The sequence below is a fragment of the Leucopleurus acutus genome (genome assembly GCF_964270905.1).
Source record: "Leucopleurus acutus genome assembly, chromosome: 2".
NCBI classification, from domain to species: domain Eukaryota; kingdom Metazoa; phylum Chordata; class Mammalia; order Artiodactyla; family Delphinidae; genus Leucopleurus; species Leucopleurus acutus.
Window position 1 is genome coordinate 175,618,047 of NC_139143.1, and position 15,122 is coordinate 175,633,168.

At 48.4% G+C, this 15,122-nt stretch overlaps 1 protein-coding gene across 1 annotated transcript; it reads left to right on the top strand.

Moving 5' to 3' along the window:
* Positions 1-13,720: 13,720 nt before the first annotated feature.
* On the top strand, positions 13,721-14,904 carry HTR1D (5-hydroxytryptamine receptor 1D; the record flags this gene model as incomplete). The annotated part of the gene is made up of 1 exon (XM_082834150.1): positions 13,721-14,904. Exon 1 carries the CDS (start codon positions 13,771-13,773, stop codon positions 14,902-14,904), a length of 1,134 nt encoding a protein of 377 aa, XP_082690276.1. The 5' UTR covers positions 13,721-13,770.
* Between the last annotated feature and the right edge of the window lie 218 nt (positions 14,905-15,122).

Sequence of the window (15,122 nt, forward strand, 5' to 3'; positions counted from 1 at the left end):
AGAGGAGAGAGGCCAACCTCACTTCGGTGGAAGGAGTAGACACATTTCCGCAAAGAGAAGACAGTTGAATTTGATCCCGAGGGTGATATCAGAGTTGGATGGGTGAATGAGGCAGAGGGTACCCCACACAGGTCCCTGGACTTCGTGACACACATGTCCCCCTCCCTTCCGGAACTCAAGTCCAACAGGGAGACAGGCAGTCAGCAAGTGAGCCCAGTCTAGGGCAGTCCAGTGTGATGTGTAATAAGGACACCAGTGGGATAGGGAGGAGGGATGATCAATTCCATCCCTAGGGTCCAGAGGAACCTCCAGAGAGGGTGGAGGAGACAAGAGGAAGGGCATTCCAGGAAGCGGGAATAGCCCGTGCAAAGGCTCAGAGGAGTGAGAGAAGCACAGGAGGAGGTCTCAGCCAAACTGGAGGTGGGGTCTCTTGCTGAGCGCAGGTCAACAGGAGGATGAGAGGAGAGGCCTGGCCTGTGCAATCTCTGTACAGGTAAGCAACAGGAAATGAAGAAAAAGGATTTGGGGTGCATGGCAGGGAAGGTTTTCCCAAGCTGTAGTCCCGTGGAATAGGTGTCACTGGCCCCAGGTCCTCTTCACTTGCTAATTCTATTTGTCCTCCAGTGCTCAGCCACTTTCACCTGTGGATCTTAGGGCTGCCACAGCTTACATGTCCCCCCTACTTTCCTGTGGTTCCCTGCATGCACCACTGTCATCCTCTGTGGTCCCAGGTCCCAGGAGGGTTTCCCCAGGGCCATGGTGTCTCCCTAAGAGCAGGGTCCACATCTGTGTTGCTCTTGGCAACATGTGATAGGCCTTTTTTTTTTTTTTTGCTGCGCAGCGCAGCTTGTGGGATCTTACTTCCCCAATCAGGGATTGATGAACCCATGCCTCCTGCAATGGAAGCGCGGAGTCCTAACCACTGGACAACCAGGGAATTCCTGTGAAAGGCTTTAAGTAATTCGCTATTGAACAGATGAGGAAACAGGCTCAGACAGGTTGAGTAACTTGCCCAAGGTCACACAGCTAATAAATGGCAGAGCTGGGAAACAAGTTCAGTCTACCTAACTCCAAAGCACTATCTGACTCCAAAGCTTATGTTCTAATCACGGCTGTATTATGCCTCCCAGCAGGGAAAGCAGGTGATGAATCCCATAAACACCAACAAATTCAGTGTTTAATTTCTAGGAAATGAATTCCTGTTGTTAGTACCCTGTGCATCCAGTCTGGAGAAGACAGCCTCTCCTCCGTCCTGAAAACAGTTTCACTCCATCTGCTCAAGTGCTTTCTGGGGACCCAGATGTGTAGCATCTGGCAGGGAGGGGCAGGTTGAGCTCCAGGACCAGGGGATGCAGCCCTTAAAGTTTCTTGCAGAGTGTGGTCTGTCCTGCCACTCTGCTCCCAGGATTGCTCCCCTAGGATGGAAACTCAGATGGGAGGCGGGGAGAGAATTTGAAAATGCCAAAAGCGTATGGTGTGAAATGGGCATGAGAGCGTCTGGATACTCCTGTCCTGGATGCTGCTGCAAACAGGAGACAGTGGTTGGAAAGGAGCATGGATGGGAGTCTGAAGACTTGGTCTCTGCCTGTAATTCACGGTGTGACCTTGGGCAAGTGTCTTACCCTTTCTCTCCCTATCGGCACCATCAGGGAGTTGGAGTGGATGATGCCTAAGAGTCCTTCCTGCTGTGACACTCTGAGATCCTTCTTGAATCCCAGGGCTGACATTACTATCACCCCTCACACAACTCAGTGTGGTCAGTGGAGCAGCAGATCACCTGGGAGCCTCTCTGAAATGCAGACTCTCAGGTCCTGCTCCAGACCCCCAGAATCAGAATCTGCATTTTATACATTTATTTATTTTTATTTTATTTTATTTATTTTTGGCTGCATTGGGTCTTTGTTGCTGCGCGCTGGCCTTCTCTAGTTGCGGCGAGCGGGGGCTACCCTTCGTTGCAGTGTGCGGGTTTCTCATTGTAGTGGCTTCTCTTGTTGTGGAGCACGGGCTCTAGGCGCGCGGGCTTCAGTAGTTGTGGCACGTGGGCTTCAGTAGTTGTGGATCGCGGGCTCCAGAGCACAGGCTTAGTAGTTGTGGCACACGGGCTTAGTTGCTCCGCGGCATGTGGGATCTTCCTGGGCCAGGGCTTAAACCCGTGTCTCCTGCAGGCGGATTCTTAACCACTGCTCCACCAAGGAAAGCCCAGAGTCTGCATTTTAAATAAGATCTTCGGTAGTGCATGTGCACATTCTTAACCACCTTCCCACCTTTCTCTTTGGGCCATGCTGGAAAAACAGGCAGAAGATTGCGTGCTGAGTGCGGGATGAAGGTGTCTGTGCACCCTCCCATCACTGGACCTGGCAGAGAGAGACCCCATTCAGGTGAGAGTGATGGAACCCAGTTCATAACAGGGACCCAGCAGAGATTTTTTGAATGTGAGCCGGCACATATGGTTAAATATTTGTGAATGCATAAGGGAGTGGAACTGACTTGACTCGGCACCTTTTATGAGTGATGGAGCTCGGAATTGAGCAAGCCAGTTTCCAATTCTAGATCTATAGTGCCCTAGCTTTGGGGCCTTAGGCAAGCCAATTCTCTGAGCTTCAGATTCCTTCCCTGGGACATTACTATAATAGCACCAACTTCAGAGGGTTGTGGTCGGACTTAAATGAGTTGACATAGGGGAAGTGCTTAGAACAATGCCTGGGACTTCCCTGCTGGTCCAGTGGTTAAGACTCCGCGCTCCCAATGCAGGGGGCCCGGGTTAGATCCCTGATCAGGGAACTAGATCCTGCATGCCACAACTAAGAGCTCGCATGCCACAACTAAAAAGATCCCATACACTGCAACTAATACCCGGCACAGCCAAATAAATAAATAAATATTTTTTTTAAAAACACCTGCCTGGCACATAGTAAGCTCTTAATAATGTTGGCCATTAATTATTACTACTGCTATTCCAGCCCTTGCCCACACAGCACCGGGTACTGTCCCAACCCCTTCCTGGGATTGCATTGTTTCATGAAAACAGAGTCCCAAAATGACCCCTAGGGGGCGATATCACCCCTGTTGTAAAGACCGGTTCTAGAGTGGTGCTATCCAATAGGAATACAATTCAGGCCATAAATGTAATTTTAGATCTAGAAAATTTAGAGGTAGCCACGTTTTAAAAAAGTGAAATTAATTTCAATTATATATTTTACTTACTCAATATATCCAAGGTATTATCATGTAACTGATATAAAAATTATTAATGAGATATTTTACATTCTTTTTTGAACTAAGCCTTTGAAACCCAGGCTGTTTTACACTTAAAGCAGCACATCTCAGTGGCCACATTTCAAGCTCTCAATGCCCGCATGTGGCCAATAGTGACTATTCTAGAGTTTCTCAGCGCTGGCTCTGAATCCCAGCTGTGCCACGTATTGCCTATGTGGCCTTGGGCTAGTCATTTCGCCTCTGTGGATCTCAGTTTCTTCATCTGTAAAGTGGGGGAAACAACTCTGCCCCAAGGAGTAGTCTTAGGGGCAGATGGTGAGAGTTTAAAACTTCTTTGCCCTCTTTCTCACAAGCATGGGAGAATTCAGTGAGAGCCTTTGTACAATGCATTTAGTCATTCAAGGTGGTCCCTTCCCTGTTGAAGGCTGGTAATTGACCCAGCGCAAGGCTGAAAGTAGGAAGGGGTTGGAGTTTCATGTTTCCCTAACTGTTACAAAGGCTTTGGAAACGAGCTTTACCTGTCTTTGACTTTTTAAAGATAACAAGCTTGCCAGCGATGAAGATAACCAGAGATCATCCAGACCAGTGGCTTCCAAACCTGGCTACACCCTAGAAACATGTGGGGAGCTTTGAACAATTACAGTGTCTGGGCTCTACCCCTCAGGGGTTGAAGCCTGGACATCTGTTTGTTTGTTTGTTTGTTTAACAGCATTTGTATTTTTTTAAAGTTCCCCCAGGTGATTCTGATGCACAGCAAGAGACTCTCTGATCTGGTCCAACCCTCTCATTTTCAAGATAGAGAAACTGAGGCCCAGACGAGGAACTGTCTTTTGTAAGGTCACAGAGAATTAGTGGCAGAACCAAGCTAAAGCCCAGGGCTCCCATCTCTCAGTCCATTTCTCAGGGCCCATTCCTCACCAGTTCATGGAGCCTTTTATAAACACTTATTGACCTCTTGCTCTGGGCCAGCTGTCAGGGCTGTAGGAGCTAAATAAGATATGGTCCCTGCACTCAATGTCCAGTGATGGAGACAGTGCTGTGCGGCTGTGGGCATCCAGAAGAGGGGTATCTAACCCTGAGGAAGCTGTCCTGGGGAAAGCTTAGATAAGGCTTCATGGGGAGATGCCAGACCTTAGTCCTGAAGGGTGACTTAATTTCCAGACAGAGACAAAGGTGTAGAGCAGGAAAAAGCACTGGGACATGGGTATGGCAGCAGGATGCTGGCAGAAAAACAAGCAGATCTGTGTTGCTACAGTGTGAAGGTCACAGCCAGCTAGGTTCAGAGGTGATGCTGGAAATGTAATTAAAGACCAGTTCATGAAGGGTCTCTTAAACCAAGCCATGGAGCTGAGACTTAATCCCGGGTGCAGTGGGAGCCACTGTAGGATTTTAAGGGAGTGACATGGTCAGACTTTTAGTTAAAAGGAGGATTTTGGGTGTGATGTGGTAACAGAATGGAAAGGAGTTGAGGCAGGGAGACCATTTAAGCCGAGAAAATTTTGGCCTGAAACAAGACAGTGGCAACAGGGATAGAGAAGAAGGAAAAGAGCCAAGGCAGAGTTAGCTTTCGGCAGTGGAACTGATAGAGTTTAGTAATTCAGTGAAAGAGGGGACTGTATCAGTCAGCTATAGCTGTGTAACAAGCCACCCTCAAACTCAGTGGATTAAAACCATAACATTTATTACTACAACTCATGCATCTGGAGATTGACTGACTTAATCTGAAATGGGCTGGGCATTTCTGCTATTTTAGCTGGGCTCACACATGCATCTACCCATCAGCTGAGGAGCTCTGTTCTCTGTGGGGATTTGCTGGGGCCTTTAGTGTGAGCAGCTCTGCTCCACATGTTTGTCTCCTCCTCTTGGGACCGGTGACTAGCCCACACACGTTCTTCTCACAGAGATGGCAGAGTGCAAGGGGAAACATGCACAGCGTCTTGACTAGATTTGGAATCGGTTCACTGTCACCTCTGCCTCACTCTGTTGGCCATAGCAAGTCCATGCTGAGCCCAGAATCCAGGAGCAAGGGAATATACACCTCGTCTTGACAGGGTAAGATGGAGGCAGCATGGGGTAGTGGAAGCATTGAGCTGAGCTAGGAGAAAGGTGGAACTTTGTGATCTTGGGCAAGACACCCACCTCTCTAGGCCTTAGCAATCTCAGCTGATTAGATTGGATTATATCATTTTTAAAAATTAATTATTATTTATTTATTTTTACTTTTTGGCTGTGTTGGGTCTTCGTTGCTGCACGCGGGCTTTCTGTAGCTGCAGCAAGAGGGGGCTACTCTTCCCTGCGGTGCGCGGGCTTCTCATTTCGGTGGCTTCTCTGGTTGTGGAGCACAGGCTCTAGGCGTGTGGGCTTCAGTAGTTGTGGCGCACAGGCTCAGTAGTTGTGGCACACAGGCTCAGTTGCTCCGCGGCACGTGGGATCTTCCTAGACCAGGGATCGAACCCGTGTCCCCTGCATTGGCAGGCGGATTCTTAACCACTGCGCCACCAGGGAAGTTCCTGTTACGAACAATTCTTGCACATGCCTTTTGGTGAACAGCTGTACATGTTTTTACTGGGTATATAACTGGGAGTAGAAGTTCTGGGTCAGAGGTTTGGCTACTTGTTTGTTTGTTTTTTTTAGCCATGAGGCATGTGGGATCCTAGTTCCCTGACCAGAGATCGAACCCGTGCCCCCTGCACTGGAAGCATGGAGTCCCAACCACTGGACTGCCAGGGAAGTCCCTTGGCTACTTTTTATTTTTTGACATTTTCCAGATTTTATAATTGGAGAAACTGAGGTGAAAGGTTGACTTGCTCAAGAAACTGATTAAATTTCAAAACTTGCATTCATTTACAGATAGAGAGACTGATTGATTGATAGAAACACACATTAAAACTTCTCAGTCTTCCTCTCTTATTTATTTCACCCACATGACACCCCCGGGAGATAGACTTGATACCCTGATTTTACAGAGAAGACCCAGACTGTGGGAGGTCCCATGAGATAGAGAGAATGAGATGAAATAACAGCTGTGGATGTACTTTGTGGAAATCATTCTCAGATTTGTGGAGGATGATTTGCCCGTCCAGGGCGCACTCATCCATACCACACAGCTTCCAGAGAAAGAACAGGCATGAATTCCTCTGTGGGGGATTGATTCTACTGCAACAAATCTTTATCACAGGGCTTCCCTGGTGGCGCAGTGGTTGAGAGTCCGCCTGCTGATGCAGGGGACACGGGTTCGTGCCCCGGTCCAGGAAGATCCCACATGCCCTGGAGCGGCTGGGCCCGTGAGCCGTGGCCACTGGGCCTGCTCGTCTGGAGCCTGTGCTCCGCAATGGGAGAGGCCACAGCAGTGAGAGGCCCGCGTACCGCAAAAAAACAAACAAACAAAATCTATCACAGCCTTGGTTTTTTTTTTCTTCCTCCAAAAGGATGGGACTGGCTTCTGAGAACACATTAAGCCCATACATCCTGTTTGTTTCTGGCAAGGTTTTATGACTCGCTTAGTTAAAGATCCTTCCGAAAGGGGAGGTGACTGATCTTCCTGCAGTCTGGAGGAAGCCTTAGTTAAGAGTGATAAAAAGGGCACCTGTGGTATGGCAGCCACTGTGCCTTCCTGGACTCCACATAGCAGTTCTGGGAAAAAGGTGCTGGGACCCCCATTTACAGATGGGAAGAAAAGCACAGGAGGTGAAATGACTTGCCTCCATCCCACAGTAGGGATTGTTTGGTGGGAAGGAACTGAAAATCCTCTGTCTGATTTCTTTCTCAGGGCCTGGTGTGTCCATTTGAACTGGCTCAACTAGGAAAAGTGCAAGTTGCTACAAATGAAGTTTCCTGGGTCTAGGGGCTGCTCGTGGACATATAGGGATAAGGAGTATCACTGGGCTTGGAAGGCTCCTTCCTCCTCTCCTAGGGCAGGTGGTTCCCCTCTCTCTCTGCTCCTTTCTCTGTCTGCTCCGTTCTCCCGCCTCTCTCTGCCAACCTGTTTTTGTTTTGCTTTGTGTTTTTGGTTTGTTTACTTACGGCTTTTCTGCTCCCCGCCACCACTTGCCCTGGCTTTGGTCATGGCTGTGACCCGACTCTCGCCCCAGCATCCTTAGCTTTCAAGTTGCTTCCCCTCCATCATCTATCCACCCAGCTGCTTACAACCTCCAATCTAAATTCCCCAGAGAGAATCTGCTGGCTTGTTTTGACTCACATGTCCACCCTGGTCCAGTCAGCTGTGGTCAGAGGTGGTCTGTGGACCAAGTAGGGATTGGGACCCAGGTCTGTCTGCCTGCTTTTTCTCCTCCATCCCTCTGCAGAGATGCTGGAGCTGGAGGATGCATGGTATGGCTAGAATCTGTGTGATCTGGATTCCAGGGAAGATGCTGCTGGGCTCTGGAGAGGCTGAGGAGGGTCCTTGCTGCTGCTGTGAGGGCTCTCAGAAGTGTGGTGGGCAGGGGAGAAGCTCCCTGGTATGGCTGGTAGTTCTGACAATGACAGACATCACTCACTAAAACGGACAGTGATGCCTTGTTTCTAGTGAGGGAAGAGACCTTGTTGCCTAGAGACCTGAACATGGTTGGATACATCCTAGAGAAACCAGAGAAGTCATCATTTACTATGTTGGGCATTTGGGTCCATGTTCTTACCAGTTCTCCCCAAACTCTGGTGAGGTATGAAGTATCACCTCCATCACTGAGTGACTTACTCAATGGCCACAGTGAGAAAGAGGAGAAACGGGGATTGGGGTCTGAGCCTGCCTGACCTAAAATGTATGCTTTTAGCCACTCCCTCCAGCTCTGTTACCATGGTTACATTTGTTCAGGATGCTACAGTTACAGCACATCACATACATGATCTTACTGGAACTACTAAACACCCCTTTGGGGCAGCACAGCCATGCTAATGTTCCCATTTTACCAATGAAGAAACTGAGGGTCAAAGAGAAATCATGCCTTGCCCATGATTACCCTGCTGGTCAGTGGCAGAGATGGGATCAGAACCCAGATCTTTGGAACCAGGATGTATGGATAGGTATTAATGTATCAAAATCAATGTATCAGTGCTGGTAGTGGGGTTCTCTTTTTTTATAATGTACAAAATTAAGAAGAATTACAGATATATCATTCCCTACAAAAGAGTGTATATAAATATATATATAAAACATATTTACAGATTAAAGACTAACAAGAAACCTCCATGTACTCACCACCACCTTAAAAACCAGAACATCACTGATACCTTTAAAACCCTTCCACGATGATTACATCCCCTCTTCTTTTCCCCTCTAGTGGTAACCACTATCCTGAATTTTATTTTATTATTATTATTTTTAATTATTTTATTTATTTTTGGCTTCGTTGGGTCTTCTTTGCTGCACAGAGGCTTTCTCTAGTTGCAGCAAGTGGGGGCTACTCTTTGTTGCAGTGCGCAGGCTTCTCATCGCGGTGGCTTTTCTTGTTGCAGAGCACGGACTCTAGGCACGCGGGCTTCAGTGGTTGCAGCGCACAGGCTCAGTAGTTGTGGCACACGGGCTTAGTTGCTCCGCGGCATGTGAGATCTTCCCGGACCAGGGATTAAACATTTGTCCCTTGCATTGGCAGTCAGATTCTTAACCACTGTGCCGCCAGGGAAGTCCCTTTATTTTTTATTTATTTACTTATTTTTGGCCGCACCACGTGGCTTGCGGGATCTTAGTTCCCCGACCAGGGATCAAACTTGGGCCCCCTGCAGCGAAAGCCCTGAGTCTTAACCACTGGACCACCAGGAAATTCCCCTGAATTTTATATTTAACATTTCCTTGCTTTTCCTTATGGCTTTGCCACATATGTTAATATCCTTAAACAGTTTGTCTCTTCTGGCATGTTTTTGACGTTGGCACTGTTATGTGTGTGAGAGTCATCCATTATGATGCGTGTGCTTTGGTTTACTCAGTCTTGCTTCTCTGTAGCACCCGTCATAGGAATATGCCACATTCTGCCATTCTGCTGCTGATGGACGATTGGGTGGTTTCCAGTTGTTTGCTGTTACAGTCAGTACCACCTTAACTATTCTCGTTCCTCTCTGCTGGGGAACACATCAAAGAGTTTCTCTGTCTTATATACCTGGGAGTGAAATTACTGGGTTGTGAGGTAGTCATTACATTTTTAGATTTACGGCATAAGGCCAAATTGTTTGCTAACAAGGCTCCTCTAATTTATACTCTGCTAGTGGGAGGTGACAATTCCTGTTGGGCCACATCTTTACCAAACTGACATGACGTGATCAGATTAAAATTTTTTACCTATCTGCTGGATGAGGATAGTATCTCACTGTTGTTTGAATTTGTATTTTTTATCTTATTATTTGAAATGTGATGGGAAAGAGGTGGTTGACTCTAGAGCCGTAGTCTGTATCTCCAAATGTAGCTGGATTGTGGGAAATTCCCCCAAATTTGTTCCAGTTGGAGAAAGATGGCAGTCAGGAGATAGCCCCAGAATCGTGTGAATTCCTGCAAAACTCCAGCCCAGCATTCCTGCCCGAGGCAATCCACCCTGTCCTTCTTCCCAAGATGTCACCCACCAGCCTCTCAGGCCTTTCTGAGCCCACGCCTTTCACTGGAATGAGGTCATTGGAATCCCTGGAACCCAAGGAGTGACCACCAGGGTTTGTGGGGCAAGCACACCAGCCTTCCTTGAGAAATGACGGCACCTCGCTCACCCAGACTGTCTGGAGGGAAGAAAATTCCAAGCAGTCCAGCCCGACTTCACATTTTCCCTGTGAAACGAAGTGGGAGGAAATAGGCCTTTGGGGAGGAGCACGAGGCAAGGAGAGGGCTGGGGTGGCAGGAGGGAATCACTGTTTTCACTTATCACCGTGAGATCCCAAACCAGCTTCTCTCCTAGAAGCAAACATGCCTTAAGGCTTTGCTTCCTGAATTGAGGCAGTGTGGAGAAGCGGAAATTTCAGAGCTGGCCCTGGACCCGGTTTTTCCACTTGCACGTGGACGACCTTGGGCAGGTGACTTCACCTTTCTGAGCACTGATTGGTTTATTTGTAGGTTAGGGGTCCTAGGTGGAGTTGGCCCCAGGGCTAACTCAGTGCCTGGAACATACCAAGAGCCCCATGAAAGATAGTATGATAATATTCCTCAAACCTTGGGAATGTTTTAGAGCAGGTGGCTTAAGATGGGTTTTCTTAAACTGAAGCTGTTTCCCCTCCTCGAGGCAGATATTTTTTAAAGACGAAGCATGATTTTGGGAACTGGGAGGGAAACTATCACATTGCACATTTAGCTTCTTAATGTTTTAAATCAGTCAATCAATAGGCATAGACTGAACCTTCCCAACAAAGCCCTGAGCCAAGCAGAATGAAGGAAGTAGGATGATAATGATTCTTGACACTTCTCAGCCTTTTAGTGAGTTTCAAAGGCCGACCTTGCCCAGAGCAGTGAAAGCTCCACAGCAGCCCTGGGTGCCATATGGGGTGGCTCCTGTTTCGGGAAGAAATCTGAGACCTAAGGACTTGCCCAAAGTCATACAGGAAGGCTGGGGTAGAATAAGGATTAGAGCCCAGATTGCCCCAGTCCAAGCCAAACCCTCCCCTGTGCCCTGCTGCCTCCCATGCCCGGTGCCAGCCACCGCCTGAGCACTGTCCCCTGCCCACCTCTGCTCTCTGCACTCCAGCCTCTGGGCCTTTACTCTTGCCTTTCCAGCCACCAGGAATGCCATCCCTCCCGACCTTGGCTACTGAAACCCTTCTCCTTAATGTAGGCAGCCAGTAGAACAATACACAGGCCTTAAGAATGATATTGTGCGGACTTCCCTGCTGGCACAGTGGTTAAGAATCCGCGCGCCAGGGCTTCCCTGGTGGCGCAGTGGTTGGGAGTCCGCCTGCCGATGCAGGGAACATGGGTTCCTGCCCCGGTCCGGGAGACTCCCGCATCCCACAGAGCGGCTAGGCCCGTGAGCCATGGCCGCTTAGCCTGCGCGTCTGGAGCCTGTGCTCTGCAACGGGAGAGGCCACAGCAGTGAGAGGACCGCGTACCGCAAAAAAAAAAGAAAAAAAAAAAAAAAAAGAATCTGCCCGCCAATGCAGGGGACACAGGTTCGATCCCTGGTCCGGGAAGATCCCACCTGCCGTAGAGCAACTAAGCCCACACACCACAAATACTGAGCCTGCGCGCCACAACTCCTGAAGCCCGCGTGCCTAGAGCCCTTGCTCCACAACAAGAGAAGCCACCGCAATGAGAAGCCCGCGCACCCCAATGGAGAGTAGCCCCCGCTCACTGCAACTAGAGAAAGCCCACGTGCAGCAACGAAGACCCAATGCAACCAAAAATAAATAAATAAAAATATATAAAATTATTTAAAAAAGGAAAAACAGGGGACTTCCCTGGTGGTCCAGTGGTTAAGATTCCGTGCTCCCAATGCAGGGGCATGGATTCAATCCCTGGTTGGGGAACTAAGATCCCGCATGCCCCACAGCGTGGCCTAAAAAATAATTATAATGAATAAATAAATAAATAAATAAACATACGAACTATGAAACAAATTCATACACAATAATTATGATCACATTTTTTTAAAGTACGTGTATATATATATATTCTGCTTTGCCAGCTCCATCTTAGGGTCCTTGAAGCTACATGTCTGCTTCCCTTGCTGGGCTGTGAATGCTTTTAGGGCAAGACCTGTTTGCTAAGCTGGCCTGGAAGAGAGAAAATGAATCATAGGGATTCCTGGTGGAGTTGTAGCATTCCACGCAAGGCAGGGGAAGACACAGTGGGGGCTGTGGACGAGGCTAAGGGGTCTTGGCATTCTTCTTGCCAACCCCTATACCCAGGGGCTGCCTGCCAGGCCCCATGGACTTCAGACCCCAGGACTTGCCCCTGTCCTAAATACTGAAACCCAGATTCAAGTCCCGAGACACAGAGGAGAAAAGAAAATGATTCTTTAAGATTTTTTTTGTGACTAAATTTCCAGTTTTCATTTGGAAAGCCAAATGTATTTTCTGGATTTGAACTTTCACCATGAAAAATGCTCTGGGGTTTTTATTTTGGCAGTTCATTTCTTTGCTTAACAAAAAGGTGGTTTGGTTTGGTTTGGTTTTGAGTCATGCATGCTCACTCTAGGAAATTTGGAAAATTCATATGAATAGAAGAAAGTTCACTGCCCCCCTCCCCAATTTGTAGAGAAATAAACTGTAACAATTTGGTGTCTTTCCAAGTGGCCTGTGTGTGTGTGTGTGTGTGTGTGTGTGTGTAGAGTTATTTTGTTTAGTTTCCATTGTTGCTGAATAAATAGGATGATTTCTGATTCACAATTTACAGAACTGGTTTCATGTCCTTGTAACAAGCCTGTGATGCTTCCAGCAGCTGTGACACTTTACCCCCTCTGGGGATTGTGGGGGTGGGCACGTCGCGCTCCCCTGGATTCTCCTCACACTTGTGAGAGTGCCAGTTACGCTGCACCGCTGCCAACACTAAACAGTATCCTTTTAATCTTAGAGTTAATCTCAAGTGTCTAAATTGTCCTTCTAGAGCCTAACTCTACTTTTTTTTTCCTTAACCCCCAGAACTTCTGAACACGTGCCCTCCTCGATGAACCCACAGTGATCTCTTTGTTTTGCCTTCTCCCAGCTCATGCATTCTTCAAGTCTTGGTAACCGGAATGTTTTGTCTGTTTGGGCTCCAGACGTTCAGTGGGACAGGAACCAAAGTTAAGTACCTCATGACACGTCCAGACGAACCTGAGAAAATTGTGAGCTGTTGACTGCACTGCCTCTCTGAATCAGCTGGTACTTCTTTTTGTCTCTAGTTTTAAAAGCTCCCCAGAGGGGACTTGCCTGGTGGCACAGTGGTTAAGAATCTGCCTGCCAATGCAGGAGACACGGGTTCGATCCCTGGTCCGGGAAGATCCCACATGCAGCGGAGCAACTAAGCCCATGCGCCACAACTACTGAGCCTGTGCTCTAGAGCCCGTGCTCCACAACAAGAGAAGCCACAGCAATGAGAAGCCCGCCCACCGCAACAAAGGGTAGCCCCCTCTCGTGCAACTAGAGAAAGCCCAGGTGCAGCAACGAAGACCCAAACACAGCCAAAAATTAATTAATTAATTTAAAAAAAAAAAAGCTCCCCAGAGGCGACCTGAAAGCCAGAATCTTCTCAGAATAGGATGGAGGAAATTATCCTGAAGTTCTCATTAAACACATTTATCTCTCAAGCTTTGGAAGGAGCCAAAATGCCAAAGGCAAGAATTCCAGAGCACTGCCTACACTGTTTTGATATCCTGGTAAATGTCTAACAAATCTAGCATGTGTCCTCTAGGCCTGACCAGTTGCTGGGCAAAGTTCCAGAACAGTGAGACATCTTGGGATTCATCTGGTTTAGGAAAGACCTTTAACTACCAGGTGGTAGTCACCTCAATGTTCTTTAAATAGTCAGGTTTTGAGGTCTTTTCACTGGGGTCTGTTCTGATGGCTGCCTCCCACCAGCGTGAAACAGAAGGATGACCTTATTCTGTGAGCAGAACAACTGTGAAGGAAGTAGCTGCATGTGTGAAAGTCTGTGGGAAGAGAGAGCCACCTACAATGTCCCCACCAAACCAGTCAGTGGAAGGCCTTCTGCAGGGAGCTCCCAACAGATCCCTGAATGCCACAGAAACCCCAGGGGCTTGGGATCCAGGGACCCTCCAAGCCCTCAAGATTTCTCTTGCTGTGGTCCTTTCCATCATCACACTGGCCACAGTCCTTTCCAACGCCTTTGTGCTTACCACCATCTTCCTGACCAGGAAGCTCCACACCCCAGCCAACTATCCCATTGGCTCCCTGGCCGTGACTGACCTCTTAGTTTCCATCTTGGTCGTGCCCATCAGCATCGCATATACCACCACCCACACCTGGAGCTTTGGCCAACTCCTGTGTGACATCTGGCTGTCTTCTGACATCACGTGCTGCACAGCCTCCATCCTGCATCTCTGTGTCATTGCTCTGGACAGGTATTGGGCCATCACTGATGCCTTGGAGTATAGTAAACGCCGGACAGCAGGCCGTGCGGTCGCCATGATTGCCATCGTCTGGGCCATCTCCATCTGCATCTCCATCCCACCACTCTTTTGGCGGCAGGCCAAAGCTCAGGAAGAGATGTCGGACTGCCTGGTGAACACTTCTCAGATCTCCTACACCACCTATTCCACCTGTGGGGCCTTCTACATCCCGTCTGTGTTGCTCATCATCCTCTATGGCCGGATCTACGCGGCCGCCCAGAACCGCATCCTGAATCCGCCACCCCTCTACGGGAAGCGCTTTACCACAGCCCGTCTCATCACAGGCTCTGCAGGGTCCTTGCTCTGCTCGCTCAATCCCAGCCTTCACGAGGGGCACTCTCATTCCGCCGGCTCCCCTCTCTTTTTTAACCACGTGAAGATCAAGCTTGCGGATAGTGTCCTGGAGCGCCAGAGGATTTCTGCTGCCCGAGAGAGGAAAGCCACTAAAACCCTGGGGATCATTCTGGGCGCCTTTATCATCTGCTGGCTGCCCTTCTTTGTTGCATCTCTGGTCCTCCCCATCTGCCGGGAGTCCTGCTGGATCCACCCAGCCCTTTCTGACTTTTTCACCTGGCTAGGCTATCTAAACTCCCTCATCAATCCAATAATCTATAATGTGTTTAACGAAGACTTTCGGCAAGCATTTCAGAAAGTCGTCCATTTCGGGAAAGCCTCTTAGTCTTGTTTGGTGGCAACTCTTGTTATCTTTTATGTCCTGTAACCCAACTGGAATTGTCTTTTTTATTTTTCCTGAGAGTTGGGTTAGTCCTGATATCTTGGGTTTTGGTTCAATCAATAGAATTGTTCAGCATTCTTTTTTGCTGCTGTTTTCTTGACCTCTGAGCCACCCAAAGCTGGGCAGCTGTGTAAACTGGAACAAGACCTCACTTAGTATAT